At 48.6% G+C, this 26,915-nt stretch overlaps 1 protein-coding gene across 7 annotated transcripts in view; it reads left to right on the forward strand.

Moving 5' to 3' along the window:
- Positions 1-1,591: 1,591 nt before the first annotated feature.
- Positions 1,592-26,915, forward strand: part of MATN2 (matrilin 2) — a 152,750-nt gene continuing 127,426 nt past the window's right edge. For 2 of the 7 annotated variants that reach the window (XM_089336358.1, XM_089336360.1), the window contains exons 1-2: positions 2,622-2,909; positions 18,760-18,900. In XM_089336358.1, the coding sequence (XP_089192484.1) occupies positions 2,897-2,909; positions 18,760-18,900 (154 nt within the window). In that variant the 5' untranslated portion in view covers positions 2,622-2,896. Of the gene's footprint in view, positions 2,119-2,621; positions 2,910-18,759; positions 18,901-26,915 lie in introns of those variants that run through there. The other 5 variants (XM_089336362.1, XM_089336364.1, XM_089336359.1 and 2 more) reach the window with 4 other exon arrangements.

Raw genomic sequence — 26,915 nt, forward strand, 5'->3', positions numbered from 1 at the left:
CGGTTTAGGTTTGAGATCACCTAAAAACACGAGTCCTCTCTGCAGTAAGTATTGCTTTCCTTTTTTAAGTATTGAACCAACTTTGGACTTATTCAAGTCTTTTTTTACCTGACCACTTTCATCTTGTCTTTCCAAGGTGGGGTGATAGATTTTTTTTTTTTTTTTTTTTTTTTTTTTTTTTTTTTTTTTGGACAGGCAGAGTGGACAGTAAGAGAGAGAGACAGAGAGAAAGGTCTTCCTTTGCCGTTGGTTCACCCTCCAATGGCCGCCGCGGCCGGCGCGCTGCGGCCGGCGCACCGCGCTGATCCGATGGCAGGAGCCAGGAGCCAGGTGCTTTTCCTGGTCTCCCATGGGATGCAGGGCCCAAGCACCTGGGCCATCCTCCACTGCACTCCCTGGCCACAGCAGAGGGCTGGCCTGGAAGAGGGGCAACCGGGACAGAATCCGGCGCCCCGACCGGGACTAGAACCCGGTGTGCCGGCGCCGCTAGGCGGAGGATTAGCCTAGTGAGCCGCGGCGCCGGCCAGATTTCTTTCTAAATCATTTTATCTTGAGGCAACGGTGTTATTGGTGAGCCTGTCCTTGAGACACGCTCTGGACATGGAACCGGCTTGTCCATGGTGACGGGGCATCAGGAAGGGAGCGCTGCCCCACCTGGCAGGCTGCCCCACCCTGGGCTGCAATGGGAACACAGCCTCCACCTTGCCAAGCTCCCCTCTCAACCCTACACGTCCAGCTCCAGCCATGGAGCAGCGGGCCCCCGGGGGGCAGATGCTTCTCAGGTGAGACATGTTCACCTCTACCTGAGGGAGAGCAGCGGTGACAGCTTACCTGGGACTAGCACAGCATCTGTCAGCTCGAGAAGCAGGGGCGAGCCAGCTACCCTGCAACTGTACATTTCTCCTCATGCACTCAGGAGTTGTTTTACGTCTTCCATCTGCTGGTTCACTCCCCAGATGGCCACAACGGCTGGAGCTGGGCCGATCTGAAGCCAGGAGCCAGGAGCTTCTTCCAGGTCTCCCACACGGGTGCAGGGGCGCAAGGACTTAGGCCATCTTCTTCTGCTTTCCCGGGCCACAGCAGAGAGCTCGATCAGAAGTGGAGCAACTGGGACTCGAACCAGTGCCCATATGGGATGCCAGCACTGCAGGCGGCAGCTTTACCTGCTACGTCACTTGCTTCATTTTATTTCTGGCCAACCTGAAGATCATCAAACAAGGTAGAACACTCATCTGACCTGATTAAGCCCCAGCTGCGCTTCCTACCTGGATTTCCTATTCTGGAGAATTCTGATAGAACTCCCTGGAGGGGAAGTGGCCATGTGAATTGGCATTCACCAACCCAAAGAATCACTACAACGACCGTGCCAATGACAATGTCCTTACAGTCGGGAAGGATTTCCAGGTTGCTATTGTTTTCCTGGTAATTTACTGGATCCTCCTGGTGTCTTGGAATAAGGCAACACATTTTAAATACAAGTTTCCATAAACCGTAACTCAACTTGCCTCGCTCCTGAGGGATTTTCACTGGCCCAGAATCAGGAAGAATTTTCTGCCGTGGGATCCAAGACTTTGGAGACCAAACATTTCCTGAAGACTTTTCCTCTGCTTCTGGACCTCCACCTCCCACCTCCCAAAGACACACAAAGAAGCTATTCCTGATGGGGCAGGCGGCCCAGTGCGCCAAGTGGGCCCAAGGTGCTAGGTGAGGGGGGAGTAAGGGAACGGGAGTGCAATGCACTTGAGTGTATTAACCCTTTGCCGCACGGCTGGAATTCTCAAGAGTCACTTCCAGAGCTTTCCTATTTCAGAAACCAACTCTATCAGCTAATAGGAGTGACGTGACGGGTGGTTACAAAACCCAGCCAGCCAAAAGCTCCTCAATGATTAGACTCTGGCACATCCAGAGGTTTTGAAATCAGTGAGGTTCGACTGCCTCTCCCCATAGCTTGTTAAAACCTGAACTGGGCGCTTGGGTGTGTAGTTTGAGGATAGAATTCTGGAACTTTGGTAGGGGATATTCTGGCTTGTTGCAGAGCCCACATATTCCAACTGGGCGGGCGCTAGCCCCTCTCCTTGCTGCTGGCCCGTCCTCCAAGGCTCCCTTAGGACTCCGGAGGTAAGCTCCCCTTGCTTTACAAAGTTGCTAATGTCTTCCCCTGTAACTCGGAAACTCTTGTCTGAACTAGACTTTCACTGCCGCTGCTGGGTAGTAACCTTGTCTCCTCTCGGTCCTGGCATCCTCTCCCCAGTCCCCACCCCGGGGTGGGGGTGGGAGGGCTGGTCCCCAGCCAGTGGACGCTCTCTTATGTGGACCGGCACCCATGGGCTGGTCTGGGCACTGCCAAGACGGCCCCTGGCACTTGTCACCAGTTATCCCACTTCTCACTTTTCCTCAATCCTCGTCATGGTGGCTGTCTCCTGCAGATCAGGACCCCCGGTGCAGGATATGGGAACCCTGCCTGGCATCCCTTGCACAGGAGATCCTCCCCCACACGCCCCGAGAGCTCCCCAAGACCCCGGAGTCCCACCCGCGCCTGGGCTCGGACAGGGCGCGCGGCCCGGGCTCCCAGCCCCGGGGGCCGTCCTCGCCCCGCGCCTGCCCACGCCTTCCCCGTCCCCAAAGAGGACACCCCTCCTTCCGCCCGGCGCGCTCCCCACCCTCGCCGCGGCGCCGCCTCCCCCGCGCTTGCCCGGAGCCTCCCAGGCCGCCAGCGAGCGAGGGGAGCGCTCTGGGATGGGACTTGGAGGCGGCGGCGGCGGAGGCAGCGGCCTGGGCTTCTTGCTCGGCTCCCACGAGCGACCCCCGAGGAGAGCCGCGGCCCTCGGCCAGGCGAGAAGGCCAACGACCAGGACCGGGGTGGCCGCGCCCCTGTCTCGCTTCCCAGGCTCGGGCCATGGAGGCTGCAGGTGAGCGCGGCGCGCTTTCCCGGGGCTCTGCACGGCTGGGCGGCCGGGGCGCAGAACGCCGACCGACCGACAGGCGGGCGCACGGACCGACCGGCTGACAGACGGACAGACCCGCCGACAGACAGCGAGCGCTCCCGCGCTCCCCCAGGGCCGGCACTCCAGCCCCTGCGGCTCCGCGCGGTCCCCAGCACCCGGCGCTCCCGACCCCTCTGGGGACCGCGGGAGAGGGGAGGACGGCGTTGCCCCGACCCCTCGGCCGGGGGAACGAGGGGCGCCGGGAGTCCCACACGCACGGCGCCGGCTGAGGCCCCGGAGTGCCCCGAGGGGGCGCTGTGCCCCTCAGCGGGGACACCCCGACTGGGTCTACACCGCCGCAGGGAATCGGGGACTTGTTAAGCGGGTACCCAGGGTGATTCCCATGAGCTGGGCAGCCCATGATTCGGATTTCCCCGTGGGAGGCTGGTATTTTCATGATGTCGTCTGGATTTTGTTCTTGTTCCCTATCTTACAAAGGGGGAGACAAAAGGGAGGGCGTTTTGGGGGTAGTTGGCAGACCCCTCCCCGCCCCCACCCAGGACAGGTTCAAGAGAGGACAGGAAAACCGGGAGACTGCCCCTGGTGGGGTGTCCAGGGCTTGGGCACCCAGGAAGGCACTCTCCTCAGGGCTGTTACCTCCCACCCTGAACAAACCCACTGACCAAGATCTGAGCTGTCTGTCAGAAGCCAGGAAGCCAGGCTGTGCCTGCCCCAAGTACACTTTCCGGGGGGCCTTTGAGAGGCCGCGGGAAGCTCCAGTCGAGGGCAGAGACCTTGGGGCCAGCCTGCCTGCTTCAGACCCCAGCCAGGAAGCCGGCAGGCTGGGTCACCTGGAGGTTCTCAGTTCCGCTGTGCCTCAGTTTGCTCATCTGTCTAATAGGGCTGTGAGGACGAGACGAGATAGGACAGGAAAATCTCCCACGGGCCCAGTGCATCCTGATGCTGGGAGGTGGGCTCCTTCCCCCGTCTTTCCAGGAAGGTCAGGGTGCTGGTGTGAGCAGGATGAGGAAGGCCTCTGGGTGGGTACCCCAGGGTGGTGACCAGGAGTTTTGCATGCCAGAGCCTTCTCCTGTGTGCTGTCAAAAGCCATGGCATCCTAAAACCGTGTCAAGAGGCTGAGATGGGCTTATGGCCTGGAGCGTTCCCGCTCAGCTCCTGCAGCTTGTCCCCCAGACCCTCCTGGGGAAGAGCAGGCCACCCATGGGCCTTCACTCCCATTTCCCTATCTGTCTGCACTTTTATTCTGGCCAAAAGAATTCCAACTCACTCCCCATTCCCCCGCCCCCTGCCCCCAGCAAATTGCCAGCCACTCTTTTCTATAAATCAGGGCTCTGAGGTTCCTTGCTGATAGGCACACAGGACCACCTGCACTGCTGGGCGGGCCATGGCAGAGTCCAAGTCTCTTGGACAGCTAATGCCCTGTGTCTCTGTTCAGCAGAAGGTGGTTGAAAACGAGGCCTGAGATTTAAAGAAAAGGAAAGATGATTTCTGTTTGGAAGATAGGGAGGGAATAAAAGAACCATTGGAAGCTTTAGGGGAAAAAAAATGCCACAATTGGCCTAGAAACAGTACCTGAGAGAAGGCAAGGGGTGACATGAGGGAGTAGGGAGGGAGCAAGAGGGGGAGCCAAGCCCAGGGCTCAGGGCAAGCAGGCTGGGACCAGTGGGCGAGGCGAAAGCCTGGTCAAGTTGGCAGGGACCCAGTGCCTTGGGACTCGCTGACCCCTGGTCGGTTGCACATGCAAGGGAGTCCTCCCCAGGGATCCCCATCTTCTAAGAAACAAAGGCGAGCGTCCCTGTTTAACCTGCAGGCAGGGATGACTCCCAGGCTCTGAAGTGTCCAGAGAGAGAGAGGAGCTCATCTCCACTGTCGCTAGGACTCAGCGCCACGTGGGCTCTTGGAGCGTCAGCCTGTGAGGTCACCCTTGCACCCTGCCACGTGGCTCGGCCGACAGCCACCCAGGAAGGGAGATGGGAGGGAACGCCAGGGCTGGGCTGAATCCTGTCAGTCACTGGTGGTGATGACCCTGACAGGGATGAAAGGAGGTGATGCTGTCCCCCTAGGCACAGTACTCTTAGCACCTGAAGTACCCAGATCCAGTCCCCGCCTTACACCTATAAGGATTTTAAAAACTGACTTAGATTCAGCCCCTCGCTTTTCTTGCCAGCACATGCAAATCAGGTAGTGGGGAAAACTGAATCAAATCATACTCACAAAGTGCTTAGCCCCATGCCTGGCTCAGGGCAAGCGCTCTATGTTTATTATCTATAGTTACTGCTGTTACCTGCGCCTCAGTTATGTCATCTCCCAGATGGGTATGATTGAAACTGAAATCTTCACAAAATACCTGCCTGTAAAAATCGGTGGCTGGAGAGGTGAGCCAGGTGACACTTTTGAGAGCTCTGCTAGGAGTGTTGTCAGAGGAACCTTTATCTGCCTGTGAGAATCGTGGCTCGCTGCCCGTTAGAATCCCCATTGCTATTTTAGGCTACTGCATTCGTTTCCCTTGGCTGCTAGAACAAGTTCCCACAAACGTGGCGGCTTCAAACCACACACATTTATTATTTTGCAGCCTTGAAGGCCAGAAGTCTGAAATGGGCTTGCGGGGCTGGAATCAGTCGTTCTGTGGATCTCAGGAAAGAGATGTTTCTTGTGATTCCTGATTGCTTAAGTCTGGCCGCATTTCCTAGCTCCAGGTCCCTCCTTCCGTCTTCAAAGCTAGTAATGGGGCTTTTTTTTTTTTTTTTTTTTTTTAAGAAGACAAAAACACTGTTCCTCAACAGTAAATAATCAGTCCTCAAAATGTCGATTTTGCTCGTATGCTTTGCATTGTCTTGTACTCTATGAGTTACCACAGATCAGGGAAAACATATAGTATTGTGGCGTCTTCTAAACTGTGTCTCTGACTCGCCTGTGTGTCTTACAAAACTCTTGTGATTACTTTGGCACACCTGGGAAATTTAGGCTAATTTCCGCACTTCAAGATCCTTAACTTTTTTTTTCTGTGTTAATATGATATTAATACAAAAGGAAGATTCACTGTAGTTCACAGATACAATTCTAAGAATATGATACTCCCTCCCCCTCCCTTTCTTTCTGCTTCCTTCATTTTTTAATTTTTGAGATAACATTTAAAAAAATATTTTATTTATTTATTTGAGAGATAGAGTTACAGTGAGAGGAAGAGACACAAAGAAAGGTCTTCTATCCACAAGTTCACTCCCCAAATGGCCGCAATGGCTGGAGCTGGGCCGATCTGGAGCCAGGAGCCAGGATCTTCTTCAGGGTCTCCCATGCAACTGCAGGGGCCCAAGTGCTTGGACCATCTTCTGCTGCTTCCCCAGGCCACAACAGACAGCTGGATTGGAAGAGGAGCAGCTGGGACTCGAACTGGCATCCATATAGGATGCCGGCATTGCAGGCAGAAGATTAACCCACTGTGCCACAGCGCCGGTCCCTTGAGATAACATATTTTTAATTTATATCTTAGTCAAAGGCTTAATATTCTACTACATAAAGGGTTCAACAAATAAAGAGTAAAAAAACCCACAAAAAAAACAAAAAACAAAAAACAAAAAACTAGTTCACTGGGAATATAGGCAAGGACTATAAACAGTAATCAAATGAAAAGATGACCATTTTACTCATATACAGCAAATTTTAAAACAATCACAGGTCATTAAAACTGTAGTAGCGTATCATTCTTTTTTTTTTTTTTTTTTTGACAGGCAGAGTGGACAGTGAGTGAGAGAGAGACAGAGAAAAAGGTCTTCCTTTGCTGTTGGTTTACCCTCCAATGGCCGCCGCGGCCTGCACACCGCGCTGATCCGATGGCAGGAGCCAGGTACTTATCCTGGTCTCCCATGGGGTGCAGGGCCCAAGTACTGGGGCCATCCTCCACTGTACTCCCTGGCCACAGCAGAGAGCTGGCCTGGAAGAGGCGCAACTGGGACAGAATCTGGTGCCCCGGCCGGGACTAGAACCCGGTGTGCTGGCGCCGCAAGGCGGAGGATTAGCCTAGTGAGCCGTGGCGCCAGCCAAGTAGCGTATCATTCTTAACCACCGGTTTGACAAAGGCATACAACAAGAGTTTGACAAAACTGTCTTGAAGCAATACTGATAGATGTAGGCTTTTTTCCTTTTTGTTTTGTTTTTCTGTTTTAATTTTAGCTCCCATATACAAAAGAGAACATGTGATATTTGTGTTTCCATGACTGTCTTATTTCACTCAACCTGATGTCCTCCAATTGCATCCATTTTACTGCAAGTGGTAGAATTTAATTCTTTTTCATAGTTAAATAATATTCCATTGTGTATATTTATACTACTTTTTTTAACCCACTCATTTGATGATGGACACCATTGCATATTTTGGCTATTGTGAACAGTGGTGCTGTAAGCATAGTGATGCAGGAATCTCTTATACGATGTGTTCATGTCTTTTGCATATATATCTGGCTTCTAAAGATTGCCCACATTGTTTGGCTTCTTGCTTCCTCCCGTTTCCAAAGTCCGCAGTGCAGGGCTACGTCCTTCTCACACTGACACTTCTTTGAGTATCCCTTGTGCCTTCTCTTCTACTTTTAAGGACCGTTGTGATTATGGGAGTCTTACTTGGATAACCCAGGATAATCTTCCTGTTTTAAGAGAAGATTTATTGTTTGATAGGCAAAGAAAGAGAGAGAGAGAATGAGATATAGAGAGCAAGAGATCTTTTGGGGCCGGCGCCGTGGCTCACTTAGTCTTCCTCCTGCAGTGCCGGCATTCCATTTGGGTGCCAGGTTCTAGTCCCAGCTGCTCCTCTTCCAGTCCAGCTCTCTGCTGTGGCCCGGGAAGGCAGTGGAGGATGGCCCAAGTGCTTGGGCCCTGCACCCACATGGGAGACCAGGAGGAGGCACCTAGCTCCTGGTTTCGGATAGGTGCAGCGCTGGCCGTAGCGGCCATTTGGGGAGCGAACCAACGGAAGGAAGACCTTTCTCTCTGTGTCTCTCTCTCACTGTCTATAATCTACCTGTCAAATAAATTAAAAAAAAAAAGAGAGAAATCTTCCATCTGCTGGTTCACTCCCTCAAATGCCTACAACATCTGGGGCTGGGCCCGGCTGAACCAGGAGCCAGGAACTCCACCCAGGTCTCTCACATGGGTGGCAGGGGCGCTAGTACTTGGGCCGTCATCTGCTGCCTTCTCAGGCACATTAGTAGGGAGCTGTGTGAAAAGCAGAGCAGCTGGGACTCGAACTGGCACTCTAGGATGGGATGCAGGTATGCCAAGTGGAGCCTAACCCGCTGCACCTCAACACTCACTTCCACCTCTCTATTTTTAAGATCGTCTGATGAGCAACCTTTATTCTGTTTTCCATGTGACAAAGCATCTGCACAGGTTCTGGGCATTAGGACATGGATATCTTTGGAGAACCATTATTCCATCTACCTTGCATGGATTCCACATTGTGACCAGCTGGGCAGCCTCATTTTTAATAACAAGTTGCACAATGGCCCATTCCAGTGACAACACCTGTTACAGTCTCGCTAAAGACGCTGCTTCAGCTCTCATCTCTCCTTCCTGTTGTCCGTGGAAGGATCTGAGCATGGAGCCAGGAGCAGTATGCCACTGTCAGTTGCTAAGTACACTTCTCATCAAAAGGATCTGTAAAAGCTGCACAAACCATAAGGTGGCATTCTATACATGAATACACTCATGTGACCCTCTCCCAGAGCTGTGTGTCAGAAGCACCTTTTTTTTTTTTTTTTTTTTTGGACAGGCAGAGTGGACAGTAAGAGAGAGAGAGACAGAGAGAAAGGTATTCCTTTGCCGTTGGTTCACCCTCCAATGGCCGCTGCGGCCGGCGCACTGCGCTGATCCGAAGGCAGGAGCCAGGTGCTTCTCCTGGTCTCCCATGCAGGTACAGGGCCCAAGCACTTGGGCCATCCTCCACTGCCTTCCCAGGCCACAACAGAGAGCTGGACTGGAAGAGGGGCAACCGGGACAGAATCTGGCACCCCGACCGGGACTAGAACCCGGGGTGCCGGCGCTGCAGGCCGAGGATTAGCCTAGTGAACTGTGGCGCCGGCCCAGAAGCACCTTTTTGACCTCACATTGTTAACTTCCCTCCAGAGGTAGCTACTGTTCTAACTTCTATCAGCATAGAGTAGTTTTGAATGATTTTAAAGTAAGCTTTTTATCGAGGTATTCATGCACAAATCAAGTGCACAAGTTAAGGATACAGGGGCCCGCTTTGTAGCACAGGGGGTTAAGCCACTGCCTGGAATACTGGCATCCTATACGAGCACCAGTTCAAGTCCCAGCTGCTCCATTTCTGATCCAGTTCGCTGCTAATGTGTCTGGGAAAACAGCAGAGGATCGCCCAAAAATTTGGGCCCTTGCACTCATGTGGGAGACCCAGAAGAAGCTCCTGGCTCCTGGCTTTGGCCTTTGGGGAATGAACTGGTGGGTAGAAGATCTATCTTTCTATAACTCTGCCTTTCAAATAAATAAATCTTTTTAAAAATCAAGAATGCAAATAGATTTCCATGATATAAACAGGTGTCACCGACATTCTGATTAATAAACAAACATTAGAACTCCCCCCTCCATGGTACTTTCTGTGCAGTAACATCCCAAGTGTCATTATTATCTTGATTCCTGATTGTAGCATAGTTTTGTCCATTTAAAAGTTTTATTTTATTCAATATGATATTACTAAATTTACCATGTTATTATATAAAACCTAATTCATTCTTTTTATTGCTGTGTCATATTCCATTGTATGACTATCCCACAATCTTCTATTGTTAAGGGTCATTTAGGTTGTTTCAATTCACACTTCATTTTGATAGAGGTGACTATATACCCACACTTTATTTGTCATAAATGGAATTCAATCAGCTGAAATTAATTACAAATTAAATTGTATGGGGCTACTGGGCTGAAATGGAGATGAATGATGAGGGGTGTGTGTGAGTGAGTGTGTGTGTGTGTGTGTGTTGGTAGGCTTTGTAGGGAAGTTGTTGAGGTTAGCATGATTGTATAGGCCAGATTATGGAGCTTTGAATGTCAAGCCATGTAATGTGGATTTGATCCTGTTGGTATCTTATTATTAGATAAGAAGAGGGGTTAGCACTGTAGTGCAGTTGTGTTGGAGAGACCCTCTCATCAGGAAAATAGGAGACTGCCTTCTGTGAGGTCACTTCCATTTAGTCAAATATCATAGATACAGGAAGACATGGGCAACCTTAGCATTACTGGGTGAAAAACTAGGGTCAGTTGGCTTCAACATTTATTGATTGTTTATGATAAAAGATCAATAAATGATCACCAAAGTGTTTATGTAGCATATATTGATTTTCTAAATATTTAGTTACAAAATTCAGCACCCAGTATGTGGGAGATACAGAGATGATAAGGTATGACAGTCTGAAGGAGCAGCTCATAGTGTAGGCAGGGAAACAGATACGGTAGGATCAGAAATGAAGTGCTAGTGCAGAAAGCAAACCTGCCATCGGGGGTGTGTAGAAAAGTTGAGCCTCACTGGGAAAATGGGACAGTGTTTTACAGAGTGGGTGGCACATGAGTTGATCCCTGAGGATTCAATGCAGTTTTTGATTCTTGTGAAATGTAGGCATGCCAGGCCAAGGGACCAACATGGACAAGCCTGTCCACCCAGCTGTGACAAGACTCTGAGTTCTTCAGGCGCTGGTGGGAACTCCGAGTGGATGTGGAGAGCACCATGGTTGGAGTGGAGGGCAGCGATCCATCATGGAAGGCCTTGAATGGTAACATTAGGCAGTGAGATCATAGAGGATTCCAAACGGAGGAAGAACAGGCCAGTGGGTGAAGGCCCCAAAGCAGGGGGGCTCCTGGTTGGGTGAGAATGGAGCATTGACTGTAGGGTTGGGAACAGTCAGCAGATCTGTTTGAGAGAAGCCTTACAGAGGCAGGACAGCTACTTATGAATGTACTGAGTTTGCAGAGAAATGCCAAGCTTCTGTTCTGGGCTGCTGAGCAATGAAATGACCTTGGCCATGGAAGGATCTGGGTGGGAAAAGGAGAGTTCAGTCTAGGCAGGCTGAGCTGGCAAGCAGGCCTTCAGCATTGGGTAGAAGTTAGATGTCAGGTCAATGTAAGGACAACCCAGGTCTAGCATTTAGAGCCACCTGAAATCCAAGGACAGCTTTGAGTTGTAGCAGAGTTTGGCTTCCCATTTGCTGGCTGTGCAGGAGACAGGAATTCCAACAGTAGGTGGGAGACAAGAAGGTATGGTCTCTGATGGTTATGCAGGTCCAGTTATGCAGCTCTGTGAACGCATGGAGAAATTGGTGTGCACACTTGGCATGCTGAATGCAAGGTCTTAGAGGGGCAACACTGTTGAACTTGGTGTCTAAAAACTTAAAAATTGAGGAAATCTCTTTTCTAACAAATGGGATGACTCTAAGACGTGACAGGGGTAGAATCTTGGCTTTGCCAGTGAACTAGCCCTGGGGCCTTGGAGAGTGTCTTTCCATCTGTCAATTTTAGTGCTCTATCCACAAAATAGAAACTCATCCTCGCTGCAGAATGATTAGGGGGATAAAATAAGATGACAATGTGGATAACGCCCAGCTCATTCCCTGGCCTGCTGTAGGCACTTAATAAGTCAATATCAGTGCCTTCCCATTTCCCTGCTTGTGTGGAGCTGAGACTATCATCTGGGAGGGTGTCTTGACACCTTCTTCAGGGTAGCAGGGTCTTTTTTTTAACCACTGATTATACTTATTTAAAATTTTTATTTAAAAGCTTTTCCCCTAAAGAAACCTTTTATTTAATGAATACAAATTTCATAAGTACAACTTTAGGGATAGTTAACTTCCCGTAATACCCGCCCTCCCATTCCCACTCCCACCCCTCCTCCTCCCTCTCCCCTTCCCAGTCCCATTCTCCATTAAGATTCATTTTTAATTAACTTTGTGCACTGAAGACCAACTCTATACTAAGTAAAGATTTCAAGAATTTGTGCACACACACACACACATGCACACACACAACTGTTTAAGAACAAGTTTTACAGTTAACTCTTTTTTTTTTGTTTGTTTAAAGATTTTTTTATTTATTTGAGAGGTAGAGTTATAGACAGTGAGAGGGAGAGACAGAGAGAAAGCTCTTCCCTTCATTGGTTCACTCCCCAAATGGCCACAACGGCTGGAGCTGCACCGATCCGAAGCCAGGAGCCAGGAGCTTCTTCTGGTCTTCCACAAGGGTGCAGGGACCCAAGGATTTGACCATCTTCTAGTGCTTTCCCAGGCCATAGCAGAGAGCTGGATTGGAAGAGGAGCAGCTGGGACTAGAACCCTGTGCCCTTATGGGATGCCGGTGCTGCAGGTGGAAGATTAACCTACTGCAGCACTGCACCAGCCCCTACAGTTAACTCTTCTAATACAACTCTTTGAAGACAGAGGTCCTTCATGGGAAGTTAATGCACAGTGACTCTTGTTAATTTAACAATTAACACTCTTATGTATGACGTCAGTGACCACCCAAGGCTCTTGATATGAGCTGCCTAGGCTATGGAAGACTTTTGAACTCACAAACTCCATCAGTATTTAGACAAGGCCATAAGCAAAGTAGAAGTTCTCTCCTCCCTTCAGAGAAAAGTACATCCTTCTTTGATGGCCACTTCTTTCTGTTGGGGTCTCACTCACAGAGATCCTTCATGTAGAATATTTTTTTCCATAGTGTCTTGACTTTCCATGCCTGAAATGCTCTCATGGGCTTCTCAGCCAAACCAGGATGCTTTAAGGACTGATTCGGAGGTCCAAATTGAGAAAGACTGCTTATAGGCCATGCTTTTTTTTTTTAAATGTTTATTTATTTATTTGAAAGGAAGAGCGAGCGAGCGAGAGAGAGAGGAGAGAGGAGAGAGAGAGAGAGAGAAATATTGAGAGAGATCTTCCATCTACTGGTTCACTCCTCATAGCCTGCATCAGCTAGGGCTGAGCCAGGCTAACACTAGGAGCTGGAACTCAATACAGGCTTTCCATATAGGATGCAAGGACTCAACTCTTTGAGTCATCATCTGCTGCCTGCCAGGTGCATTAGCAGGAAGCTGGATTGGAAATGGAGTACCTGGGGCTCAAACCAGCACTCTGATACAGGATGTGGCCTTCCTAAGTGATGGCTTAACCCTCTGTACCACAATGCCCACCCCTAGGCCATGCCTCTTAGTGATGTCTGACTGAAGCTCGGAGAGTTCTCTCCTAGGTGAGGTCACACAAGTGTCAGGAGGGCCACAGACATAGTGTCACTTCTGGGGAAATTCCACTCGCCTGTGCATTTGCTTCCAACAGTGATGCATAGAAGATCCTGTAGCCAAGACGGTCAGAACAATTTCCTCTCTCTCTTCCCCCACCCCCTTGGTGAAGCTAAATGAAAAGACGCATTGTCCTCTAGAGAGGAGAGAACTTGCGAAAACAAAAGTCAAAGCCATTGTATTATTTTAAAAATATTCTTTCCATGCTCCCAAATGCCCCATGGAATCTGTCCCGATTGAATTAACCTTTCTCCCCAGCACAACACTTCTTCTCATTTGCTCATGTATGAAAGGACCTGTTCTCCAACCTCATTCCTTTTCCCAATTAGAAATGGCTCCTGTTCTTCTAATGCTAATAGCTGTAAATACCAAACCAAGAATCAACCATTTAAATGGGTGCACACACTGCCTTATTTTTCTTCTCTGCCACTGCATTTCTTTTAAAACTCTATCTTGCCTATAGTAATATTGCCATACTGATTTACGTCGGTATCCATATAGTATCCTTTCCCCCATTCTTTTATTTTTGTAACAAATTTTTTTGAAGTTTAGTTTACATGTGATAATTAAAAGTAATTTTAGTGTTCAATTTTCTAAAAATTATTTCCACTTTATTTGAAAGGAAGAGAGTCAAGGAGAGAGAGAGAGAGAGAGAGAGAGAGAGAGAGAGAGAGACATCTTACTGGTTCACTCTCTAAATGCCCCTAAGCTCCTACAACAGCCAGGAGCCCAGAACTCAACCTAGGTCTTTCATGTGGATGGCAGGGATTCAAGAACTTGAGCCATCAAGTGCTTCCTCCCAGTGTGCACATTAGCAGGGAATGGAACAAGAAGTGGAGAAGCCAGGATTCCAATGGGCACTCTGATATGAGATGCGGGAGTCCCAAGTGACATCTTAACTTCTGTGCCAGATGCCTGCTCTGGTTGTACAATTTGACGAGGTCTGATGGATGTGTAGGTCTGCCATAGTCATGCTATAAGCATTTGCATCACCTTCCACATGTGCCTTCAGCTCCTGTGTAGCTGACCCCTTTCTGCTCCCCTGGCCCGCAGAACCAATGATCTGCTCTCAGTCATGTAATTTCTGTCCTTTATTGGATGTCATGGAGATAGAATCATTCGGTGTGTAATATTTTTGTGTCTGGCAGCATAACTACTTTGAGATTTACCCAGAAGATCATTCTTTTAATTACTGGGTAGGATTCCATTATATGAGTATACCATAATTAGTGCTTCAGTCATTGGCTTTTTGGGTGGTTTCCAGTTTTTAGCTTTTACAGATAAATTTCCTGTGAGCGTCTACATGCAAGTGTTTGTGTGGATAGTGTTGTCTTAGCTTCTGGGGGAATCCTCAGGATGCGGGTAGCTGGCAGGGGAAAGGGACATCGAGTTTGCTTGGGACCGAAGGATTTCCCAGGACTCAATCATGGGTAGTCCTGGGTGAACAGGGACAATTGGTCATCCTGTGCCATGTCGCTTTGGTAAGTGTATGTTGAACTTTACGAGAAACTACCAAAATTTTTTCCAAAGTGACCAACAATTTGTGCTCTTGTTAGCAGGGGATGAGTGTTCCTCTTTCTTCACATCCTTGTCAACACTAGGTTATATCAGCCTTTTTAATCACAGCTGTTCTGATGGATTTGTTGTGGCTCATCCTTGAGGTTTTAACTTGTATTTTCTAATGACTAAGAGTGTCAAGTATCTTTTTTGATGGTGTGGTTTTTTCAAATATTTTGCACATTTTTAAATGGATGTTAATCTTTTTAGTGAGCATATGGATATAAATAATTTATCAGATACATGTTTTGCAAATATTTTTGATCAATCTGTGGTATGCTGTGCCATTGCATTTTGAAAAAGAAAGTTTCAAATACTTATAGATACTAAGTTATATTTAAAATTAGGAATTTGTTATCACTTTATTATAAAATACATACGGAAGCATGAAAGTTAGTTTAATGTAAATGAAATGAGTTAGTATGATAAAATTACAATGTCTACTTTAAAAAATATTTATTTATTTGAGAGGCAGAGTTACAGAGAGAGAGAGAGAGTCTTCTATCTGCTGGTTCCCTCCCCAGATGGCCACAATGAAGCCAGGAGCCTGGGTCCCCCACATGAGTGGCAGGGGCCAAGCACTTGGGCCATCTTCTGCTGCCTTCCCTGGTACCTCAGCAGAGAGCTAGATTGGAAGTGGAGCAGCCAGGACTCACCTCAGCACTCTGATATGACAGCAACTTAACCCACTGTGCCACAACACTGGCCTCAACAATGTGTACTTTGTGTTTGTTGATTTTATTGTAGAATGATAATAATAGCAAGTATCTAACAGTTATTCAATACTATCTATGTGGCAGGCAGTGGTTTAAGTGTTATTGTCTATGTTATAAATATGATACAAATATATAACAATTTAGTATGTATATGAACTCATTTCATCCACACAAAAACCAGTTGTATTGTTATCTCCAATTAAAAGATGAGAAAATTGAGGCAGAGATGTTAAATAACCTTCCCAGGGTAAGACAATTAGAAGTATTCAAGTTCTGTGTTTAACTTCCTACCCTTCTCCTATGCTTAGCACCTTTTGGTTAACAATGATGTCTTGAAAACACAAATGCTTCTTGAAATCTACGGTAAACACAAACCATATGCAATGGCATTTCATTTTTGGAAGTGGTCATTATCTACTACATCATACTCTAAGTGTTTGATTTTTTTTTTACAAATTTATAAAAAAATTATTTAAGGTGTACAAATTTCAATTATTTCACATATACAAGTTTAGTATATGTGCTGCCGAAGCGAGCACAATTTTCACATATACAGATTCAAGAACATGGTGCTACTTCCTACCCTGCCCTCCTCCCTGTCCATAATCCTACCCTTCCTCTTCCTTTCTCCTATTTCCTCTCTTAATTATTTATATAAAGCCTTTATTTAATAAATGAAAATTTCATAAGTACAACTTTTGGATTATAGCAGTTCTTCCCCCGATACCCACCCTCCCACCCTCATACCATCCCGCCTCCTACTCCCTCTCCCATCCCATTCTTCATTAAGATCCATTTTTAATTACCTTTATATACAAGAGATCAACTCTATACTAAGTAAAGATTTCAACAGTTTGCACCCACGCAGACACACAAAGTATAAAGTAATGTTTGAAGACTAGTCTTACTGTTGATTCTCATAGTACAACACATTAAGGACTGAGGTCCTAGATGGGGAGCAAGTGAACAGTGACTCTTGTTATTGATTAAACAATTGTGTTTGATTTTTTTAAAACTATTTTTTGAGAATTTGCTATTTTTTAAAAAAATATTTTATTTATTTTGAGAGGTAGAGTTACAGACACAGAGAGAGGTCTTCCATCTGCTTGTCCACTCCCCTAATAGCCACAGTGGTCTGAGCTGGGCTGATCCGAAGCCAGGAGCCAGGAGCTTCTTCCGGGTCTCCCACATGGGTGCAGGGGCCCAAGCACTGGGGCCATCTTCTACTGCTTTCCCAGACCATAGCAGAGAGTTGGATCAGAAGAGGAGCAGTTGGGGCTTGAACTGGCTCCTAAATTGGATGCTGGCGCCACAGGCAGAGGCTTTAGCCCACTACGCTGCAGCGCCAGCCCCTAAATGTTTGATTTAAGTACATGTGTGTCAGGAAGAAAGTGAGTCTCAAGAGCCTGTTAAATACATTTGGAAATAAATAAACCTGGACTTTGTATTTGCTCAGTCTGCAGAGGGGAACGGCATCAGGGTAATACATCACATATGAATGATGTCACACACTTGTTTTATTTGAAACAAGGTGATGGAAACCAAGCAGGCTTGCAGGTGAGTAGTAGGCTTAAGATTCCAGAGAGGCAGAGTGCTCTGCGTTGTCTCCCTTTTCTCAGAAGAACGCTCAGAGTTAGAGCCATGACAAGAGACCAGTTCAAATGGTGAAGAGTTTCAGTTGTTTTAAAAATGGTGGCTGGGGCCGATGCTGTGGCATATCTGGTAAAGCCACTGTTTGCAAGACTGGTTTGAGTCCCGGCTGCTTCACTTCCAATCCAGCTCCCTGCTAATGACCTGGGAAAGCAGCAGAGGATGGCCCAAGTCCTTGGGCCTCTGCACCCACGTAGGAGACCCAAAGGAGGCTTCTGGCTCCTGGCTTCAGATCATCTCAGTTCTGGCCATTTCGGCTATTTGGGGAGTGAACCAGCAGATAGAAGATCCTCTCTCTCTCTCACACACTCTCTCTCTCTCTCTCTCTGTCTCTCTGTCTCTCCCTCACTCTCTGTAACTCTGCCTTTCAAATAAATAAATCTTCAAAAAGAAAAAACTGGGGGCAGTGGTTAGCTGTAATGAGTAAGTGGGTTCTGGAACTTGACCTTTTATAAGCCACATAACCTTAGGCAAATCACCCAACTTCTCTGAATTCCGGAAGAATTAAATCATTTACTAGTTTTAAAGTGCTTGGCTCAGTGCCTGGTACATAGTAAGCACAGAATAAATATTCACTATTTTTAATATAATTTTAATGCATAGTAAAAAAGTCAGCTATCTCAAATACAGCAAGTGTGAAACACTGTGGATTTCGAAAATCATCAGGCCTCGGTTCATCTCCAGGCCAATTTCTGAGAACAGTTTGTTGAACAAACAGTTCACTGAAGTATTAAGTATTTTTTAAATTATTGAGTTTTTTTTTTAAGTTTTGGAAAGTGGTTCCTGCTCTGGCCCCTGCCTCACCCTCGCCGTGACCCTACCTGACAGTGAAATAGCTGTGGGTTTTCATGAGTTGATTTCCAAGGATTTGAATTTCAGCTAATTGAGTTTGCTTCTAATTAATGCGATTGCAAATTGGCCTGCTGGCCCTGCTTTGAATCCTGGCTCTGACACTCGCTAATTGTGAATGACTTGGGGAAGCCACTTAACCTCTCTGAGCCTTATGGGAATACCATTAGTTAGCTGAGTGCGTTTGTACCTGGAAAGCATTTAGAGGGGAGCCTGGCGAGTGGCCTCGGTCTAGCACAGGGTCCCAGCCCTTAACCACCGTGCCATGCTCCCTCCTAATAAATGTATGTGAGAGGTTGGGAGGCTGTCAGAGACACAGGGATTCCTTCCAAAATTTACATATATTAATTCGTGCCATCTGCTGTAATTAGAAGGAACATTGTTACTTAGAATTCTCAGATGCAGTTTTTCCTTTTTCAGATCCAAGACACAGAAGGTGACTATGGGTAATTAATAAGAAACTTAATACAAAACTTCAGGGCAGATTTAGATTTCTCAAGCTTTCCGTTCAACTCGATAGTGGGCAAGGTGATGAAGAATTCCAGCTCTGCATGCCCTGCTTGGAGTACCAGCCCCCAGGGGTCTGAGTTCTGCAGGACCAGACACAAAGGGTGTTTGGAGTATGAGTCTGGTGGGCCCGGGCCCTGACAAGCTGGGCCGGTGGGGCTGGGGCACCTGGAGACCAGGGAGCCCTGGAGATGGCCTGCCCTCTCCTGGGTGGTGTTTGTCACAGCCTCACGCCTCTGCCTCCTCCTGACAGTGGAGAAGATGCTGGCGGGCTGCTTGCTGCTGATCCTGGGACAGATCCTCCTCCTCCCTGCTGAGGCCAGAGAGCGGCCGCACGCCAGGCCCTTCTCCAGGGGCAGAACTGCTCGGACCCACCCCCAGACGGCCCTCCTCGGTGAGTGACGGGGACCTGCTCACTTCTGCAGGGCCGTGGGTGAGGGAGGTCTGCCCGGTCCCTGAGTGCTCTGCCTGGGCTTCTTCTCATCGGTCGTCAGTGCATCCGCAGCCGAGGATACGGTTGCACGTGTGTGTCCTGAAGAAAACTGAACCTCTTCCATCCTGAAGCCTTCAGCCGAATCTCAGGCTCATGACTTTTCTCCAACGAGCAGGGCAAGGGTTTTCATCTGGAAAGGGCCTTGCTGGCTAATCTGGGCAAGGGTGTTCTGAGGATTTTTTTTTTATTGGATTTGTCCAGCTGAATTTGCTAATAGTGCTTCTTGCATGGCCGTGTGGGAGGAAGAGCAGGCGCTGACGAGGGGTGGGAACTTCACGATCAAGGTGTTAGGATTGGGTCAAAAAAAAAAAAGAAAGGTGTTAGGATTGGAAAATGCCAGGGGACCATGATTCTGATTGAGCGAACATGTTTTCTCTTGGTGAATTTTTTGTTTTGAGAAAAATTTCTTTTCAAGAGAAGGAAATGTCATGCAAATGCACAGAGAATAGGCGCATTGGCTGGTTCTCGACCTGGGCAGTGGTGTGCACTGAATGTGAGGGAATAGGAAGGTGGCCCGATGGAAAGAGAATGAGTTTTGGTGTACACTTGGGTTCAAGTAATTTTTTTAAATATTTTATTATTTGAAAGAGTTAAAGAGAGAGATAGAGATGAGAGAGAGAGAGAGAGAGAGAGAGAGAGAATCTGCTGGTTTACTCCCCAAATGGCTGCAATGGCTGGGGATGGGCCAATCTGAAGCCAGGAGCCAGGAGCTTCCAGTCTCCCATGTGAGTACAGGGGCCCAAGTAGTTGGACCACCTTCCACTGCTTTCCCAGGTGCGTTAGAGGGGAGCTGTATCGGAAGTGGAGCAGGCGGGACTCAAATCTGCGCCCATATGGGATGCCGGCATTACAGGCCAGGGCTTTAACCTGCTGCACCACAGCATGGCCCCTCAAGTCCTTCTTCTGTTACTTACCAGATGCCTATACTTAGGCAACTCAAGCTGTCTGAGATTCAGTCTTCTCATCTACAAAATGGGAGTATTAATGCTGACCTTGGAACGTTGCTGGAAGGGGTACATGAGGCAACACACATAAATTGTAGGCATGCAATGAATGGTCACTGCAGCACAACTGTTGTTCCATGAAGTTCTCTGAAGCTGTATCTCGTATTTATACCTTCTTGGCCAACGTAACACTCTGACTTCCTAGGAATTCAGGCTACTGCTCTATGACCTGGTGATCTTGGCATTCAAAAGTATAATCAAGGACCAAAGGGACCTTCTTAGTCCATTGTGTGTGGCTGTTACAGAGTGCCACAGACTGAGTCATTTATAAAGAGTAGAAATGTGCTTGGCTCTGGATTCTGGAGGCTGAGAGGTCCCAGATTGAGGGGCTGCGTCTAGTGGGGCTTTCTTGCTGTGTCCTCTCAAAGTGGAAGGGCAAAGACCGGGTGAGAGCGAGAGGTGGAAGTGGCTGCCCGGTGTTCTTTCATTTATCTCTTCATGGGGGTGGAGCCCTCATGACCCAAACATCTCCCATTCGGCCCTGCCTCTCATGGCCCTTCATTGCCTGAGAATAAACTTTCCAGAGCGCACTGTCAGGAGGAGGTATTTAAACCATGCTGGGGACCAAAGAGTCCCATTTGGAGAGGTCAGAATCTTCGCTGGTGTGGACTGAATGATGGCCCCAGTGCTGCTGGGTCTTCCCTGTCTTCGCTCTCCTGAGAGTCTCAGTTTCCGTAGTGATGCAGACATGAAACTTCTGCAGATGTGAAGAGGGAAATGTTTAGCATGTTGAATACAGGATTTTTTAAAAAAATCAAATTTCTGAGTGACAAACATTATCATCAACTTGTGCCATCTGTCCACTTGCGCTTACCTCATTCATTCGCCTGGATTTTCTACTTTGTGGACAATGGCCGCCTTCAGGAAGTACGTGCTGTAGTGGGGGAGACAGGGGCTAAGAAGATTGTTAATTTGGTAGAATGGTGTCCACCAGCAGAGGCACGTCCAAGCCGCAGCTCGCCGTGCCTCCAGCAGGCTCAGTACAAGATTCTCAAGCTTTTGGTCTCAGGACGCCTTCTTTTGACACTCAAAAAAATTATAGCAGATCCAAAGAGCTTTTGGTCGCCTAGTTTAGATTTTTTTTTTTAAAGATTTATTTGTTTATTTGAAAGGCAGTTATGGAGAGAGAGGGAAAAAGAGAAAGAGATCAATCTTCCAACCACTGGTTCATTCCCTAAATGGCTAAAACTGCTGGGGCTTGGCCAGGCTGAAGCCTAGAGCCTGGAGCTCCATCCAGGCTTACATGTGGGTGGCATGGGCCCATAGACTTGGACCATTTTGGGTGTTTTTCCCAGGCATATTAGCAGGGAGCTGGATATGGGTTGCTGGTGCTGGCTTAACCTGCTGTGCCACAATGCTAGCTCCACAAGGATCGAACTAAGCCATCCAACTAGGAGGCAGCCAGGCCACCAGGAGAAGGAACAAGCATGTTCTGCAGCCCACAGTCCCTTCCGGGCAGCAAGGCTGGCAGGAGAGTAGGAGCCGAAGGCCCTGCTGTGCCCAGCGTCCCTCCTAACCCCTTCCTGTTCCCCCCTCAAGGTGATGCTAACTAGAAGGCACGTTTCCCCACCCCTCGTTACTGCCAGTTTTATTTGTGCCCATTTTCCCTTTGTTGTTACATCATTGTCCTATGGTGGTGGTGGTGGTGGTGGGCAGGTGTTTTTGCACCTGTTGCCAGGGCAATCAGAGCAGCTTATTAGTCTTTTTTGGAAACCTCTGCCCTCTTTGCCCAAATTCCCACTGCATTCTTGACTCCCTTGTTTCTGACACGAGCGTACACAGCCATCCTACGTGTCTGCCAACCTGATCTCAAAGTGTGTCTTTCTTTCTTACAAGGTCTGGTTGATATGTGTGCATTCTTTTCTTGATTTCCCACCCAACTCATTTTATTTCTGCTAAGTAACCCTGGGACCTTTTCCTTTCTCCATAATAGGTTCTTGTCTGGATCAATACCACCCACTCGGAATCCGTGTGTTGTGTTTTAAGAGAGTGCTTTGTTGCAGTGTCGGAAGCAGATGGAAGAAGTGGGAGGCAAAGACTTAAGAGGAGGCTGGAAGGAGCTGAACTTCTCACTCCTCTGCCCCCACACTCTCATCGCTAGGGACAATTTCAGAGGTGGTTGGGGGTAGAGGCCACAGAATTTAATGAAATTTCCTGATAACCGTTAACTTACACCTAGAAAAAAGCTAAAGAGAAAAATGGAAGAATTCACTATATACAGCACCCAGTTCTGCTGGTTTTTTTTTTTTTTTAAAGATTTATTTTGTTTATTTTAAAGGCAGAGTTACAGAGTCGGGGGGGCGGAGAGAGACAAAGAGAATCTCCCATCTTCTAGTTCACTTCTCAAATGACAACAATTGCCAGGGCTGGGCCAGGCCGAAGCCAGGAGCCAGAAACTTCATCTGGGTCTCTCATGTGGGTGCAGGAGCCCAAGCACTTGCTGCTGCTTTTCCTGGGTGCATCAGCAGGCAAGGAGCTGGATTGGAAGTGGAGCAGCCAGGACATGAACCAGCGCCCTACTTCTGCTTTCTGGAAGTCTAGTCCATTATGAGGCGCATAGCTCCATTTCGGCATTCATTTCATGAAACCTGACGTCAAAATCGTAGTAAAGGGGCCGGTGCTGTGGTGTAGTGGGTAAGGCCACTGTCTGCAGTGCCAGTGGCTGAAGTCCTGGCTGCCCCACTTCTGATCCAGCTCTCTGCCATGGCCTGGGAAAGCAGCAGATGGCCCAAGTCCTTGGGTTCCTGTACCCGCGTGGGAGACCTGGAAGAAGCTCCTGGCTCTTGGCTTCAGATCGGCTCAGCTCTGGCCATTGCAGTCATGGGGGAGTGAGCCAGTGGATGGAAGACCTCTCATTCTCTCTCTGCCTCTGCTTCTCTGTAACTCTGCCTTTCAAATAAATAAATCTTTTTTTAAAAAAATCGTAGTAAAATCGCAATGCATGTCATTTGAGGAGCTGGGACCTCCTAAATGTGCAACATACTGGGGGGGAGTTGACCTGCTTTGAGAATTGAAAGTGAGATCGCCTCATCTGTTGTCAGTGGAGGTTTCCCCCTGGGTCAGTAATTATGAACATTTTCAAGCGTCACTGCCAGTTTATGAGTTTCAGCAACCTAAAACAAAACTGCTGCTTGATATTTGTTGGACCCCTTCTGTGAGGGAGGAATGGCAGATGCCTGAAGCCGTCAGAGTGTGGCCCATTGAAACCACTGAGCAATCGAGCAATCGATCGATGTAAGAAGTCCTCTGATGCCTCTTTGTCGTGTGAGAACTTTTGTCTCCTTGCTTGAGATTTCCTGGGTGGTGTTCCTCGTCTTCCTTCCACCTGCAGTATCTTTCCCTGGCCAAGAGGCATTATCAGCCCGGGCTGAGTCAAATGCCACCACCTCCATCTCCCTAATGAGCCACACACTGCAGGTTCCCTGCCTAGCTCTGTGTTACATGCCAGTGGCAGCTGCCTCGGAGGGATTCAGGCTCTTGGTATTTGTGGGCTTGCCTTACTTTTATCACTACTGTAAATCCCTTTGAAGACAGAGACTGAATATTTTTCATTTCTCCTAACCTTATGGAGGGCAACTGTCATTTACTGATCCCCAGCTGTGGATAGGGACGCTTTACCTGACCCAAACCACTGAGGGGAGAGGGGCACTGCAAGGCGATGATTGTTATGTCCCATTTTTAGATAAGGAAGCTGGGGCTCAGTGAGGCTAAGCAATGGGGAAGACTTGCCTGAGGCTCCTGCAGATCCAGACAGATGGTGGGGTGGGGTGGGGGGTAACTTCCTGGCCCCAGTACAGACAGGATGCGTGGCTTAGCAGCAGATGTGCCCCTGCTGGCTCCTGGGCAGGGAGTTTTTGTGCAGACCATAAAACACCTGTGGGAAGCAGAGCTTGGCTGGTTGTGCTGGGCCCTGCTGACTGCCAGCCCTGCCTTGGCCCCGCCCACTGCTCTGTGTCTGCTGAGTGACTGAGAGGATGAGACATGCAAGTGGCTAGTTCTATCCTCATTTGGATGACTCCAGTCTTTTTTTTTTTTTTTTAAGATTTATTTATTTATTTATTTGAAAGTCAGAGTTATACAGAGAGAAGGAGAGGCAGAGACAGAGAGAGAGGTCTTCCATCCTCCGGTTCACTACCCAGTTGTTCACAATGACTGGAGCAGTGCTGATCCAAAGTCAGGAGCCAGGAGCTTCTTCCGGGTCTTACTGGATGCAGGGGCCCAAGCACTTGGGCCATCTTCTACTGCTTTCCCAGGCCATAGCAGAGAGCTGGATTGGAAGTGGAGCAGCCGGGACTTGAACTGGCGCCCATATGGAATGCTGGCACTGCAGGCAGTGGCTTTACCTGCTGCGCCACAGCACCAGCCCCATGATTCCAGTCTTGATTCGACTTGTTTTTAGCAAGGGATCTGAGGCAAGTTGCTTTCTGCTCTGGAACTCAGGGTTTTTTTGTTTGTTTGTTTGTTTGTTTTCCAGGCAGAGTTAGACAGTGAGAGAGAGAGACAGAGAGAAAGGTCTTCCTTCCCTTGGTTCCCTCCCCTAATGGCCGCTACGGCCAGCGCTGCACTGATCCGAAGCCAGGAGCCAGGTGCTTCCTCCTGGTCTCCCATGCGGGTGCAGGGCCCAAGCACTTGGACCATCCTCCACTGCCTTCCCGGGCCAGAGCAGAGAGCTGGACTGGAAGAGGAGCAACCGGGACTAGTACCTGGCCCCCCAACTGGGACTAGAACCCGGGGTGCCGGCACCGCAGGCGGAGGATTAGCCAAGTGAGCCACGGCGCCGGCCACTCAGTTTATTTTTATTTATTTATTTATTTATTTTTTAAGATTTACAAAAGGTATTTGAAAGGCAGAGAGACAAGGAGAGAGGGAGAGACAGAGATCTTCCATCCACTGGTTCACTCCCCAGTGTACTCCCAGTTGGCTGAGCCAGGCTGAAACCAGGAGCCAGAAACTCCATCCCAGTCTCCAACATGGGCGGCAGGGACCCAATTACATGGACCATCCTCTGCTGCTTTCCCAGGATTTGGATGGGAAGTGGAACAGCCGGGACTCCAGCCAGTACTCTGATATGGGATATCCTTGTGGCAGGTGGCAGCTTAAGTTGCCGAGCCACAATGCCAGATGACTATTCACCTCTATACAAAAGAGGTTGAGCTCTCGGCTTTCTCTCACTCTCCCCAGGTAGAAGAGCCCCGTTCTGCAGGACAGGGAGAGAGATCAGAGGCAGCAAGGCTGGGCGGGAGGAGGAGCAGGCGGTAGAACAGGGCTGGGCGGGAACAGCAGGCAGTGGAGCTGGGCTGGGGAAGCAGGATCCAGCAGTGATGCAGGGCTGGGCTGCAGGCGCAGGCGAGGGGCTGGGGTGGGGCGGGAGGATCAGGCAGGCAGTGGAGCTGTGCTTCTCTAACTTGGTTGCACAACAGAAGCTCCTGGAAGGCTTGTGAGAACACAGATTACTGCACCCAGAGTGTCCAGTACCCAGCCTTGTACCTAGAGCGTCTGATCCTGTAAGCCTGGGTTGGGGGTCTGAGAGCTGTGTTTCTGGAGATCTCAGCTTGAGACCCATTGCAGAAGAGAAATCTATGAGCTGGGCTGGGAACGGGTGGGAGGAAAAACTCTTAGGAGGAGGTGCTGCGGGGCATGAGCCAGAAAGACCATTCAAGATGAATAATAACATCTGCAGGGAGAATTGGAGCCGGAGAATAAACTAACTGCTGGCTGGGCCCACCCTTTCTGAAGCTTTGAAAATAAACTGCTAGCATTTTCCTATCCAGGGGGAGTGGGCAAAAGGTGGGCCCCTTGCCTGTGCAGGGAGCCAGCCTCTCACAGCACAGCGGTTAGCCAGGTACATCCAGAGAATCGGATGCCTGGTGGGTGGCTGTATCCCCAGAACTGATTATGAAAATGAAGGTTGATGGGTAGAGTGTATTACATTGATTCTGGACAGCAAAGGCTTTTTTTTGGAAATGAAGACCCTTTGAAGTAAAATCCCTGCATAATGCTCAGCCCCCGTGTGTTCTCCACACACAACCGCAGTTGGAACTTCGGAGCCGGTCGTGGGACTGTCACGGCTGCAGATCAGCACAGATGTGCGGCCGTTCTCCAGCAAATGTATCCTTCGCGCTTCTGCTCTGTTTAATAAACCAACGTCTGTTATCATCCGTGTTTTATAAACCGTATGAAGAGAAATTCTTCATTCCTATCTTGTGATTAATGCTAGGAGAACCCAAAAGAGGCAGCGAATCAGACTTCCAGCAAGCCATAAAGTTAAGTCTTCCTTAACTTAGGGAAATGACTTGATGCATTTTCTCCTACACATTCCATCTCCCTTTCGTTCTTCCTTTATCTTTGTCAAATTCTTTCTTTACCCCCTTCTTCTATACCCTAACTCGATCTCTTTCTCTCGGCTTTCTCCTCCCTATTTCCTTCTTCAGTTCCAGAATGCTCCATCCTCAGCTTACCCATGGTTTTGCATCTGCAGTGTACTTCTGTACTGATGGTTGGAAGTGGTGGGTTATCCACTCTCTGGGTGACATGAGCACCATGCTTCTGTCTTCTTTGGTGGCGGATGCTCTTTGGGCACAAGGCATACAACCGTACCCCTTGGGAGCCATTCATATCCCTGGTCTCCCTGACTGATGACAGTAATGAAACTGAGGGTAATGATGGCTGCCATATTTTGTTTTTGGCACCTGCTGTATACCAGGCACTGTGCTATGCAGTTCACGCTTTCCTCTGTGTGGTTCTATTATCCCCATTTTCTACAAGAAGAAACTGAGGCTTAGAGAAGTGAAATGTCTCTCCTAAGGTCACACAGCTACTAAGCAGCCAGAGGTTGAATTGAAGAAGCCAACATGCTGTTTGCTATGCTCACATCCTTTACGGCAACCCCACCACTCTGTTTTGTCCAACTGA

The sequence above is a fragment of the Oryctolagus cuniculus genome, chromosome 6, assembly GCF_051225735.1.
Source record: "Oryctolagus cuniculus isolate XC-2025 breed Fujian yellow rabbit chromosome 6, ASM5122573v1, whole genome shotgun sequence".
NCBI classification, from domain to species: Eukaryota; Metazoa; Chordata; class Mammalia; order Lagomorpha; family Leporidae; genus Oryctolagus; species Oryctolagus cuniculus.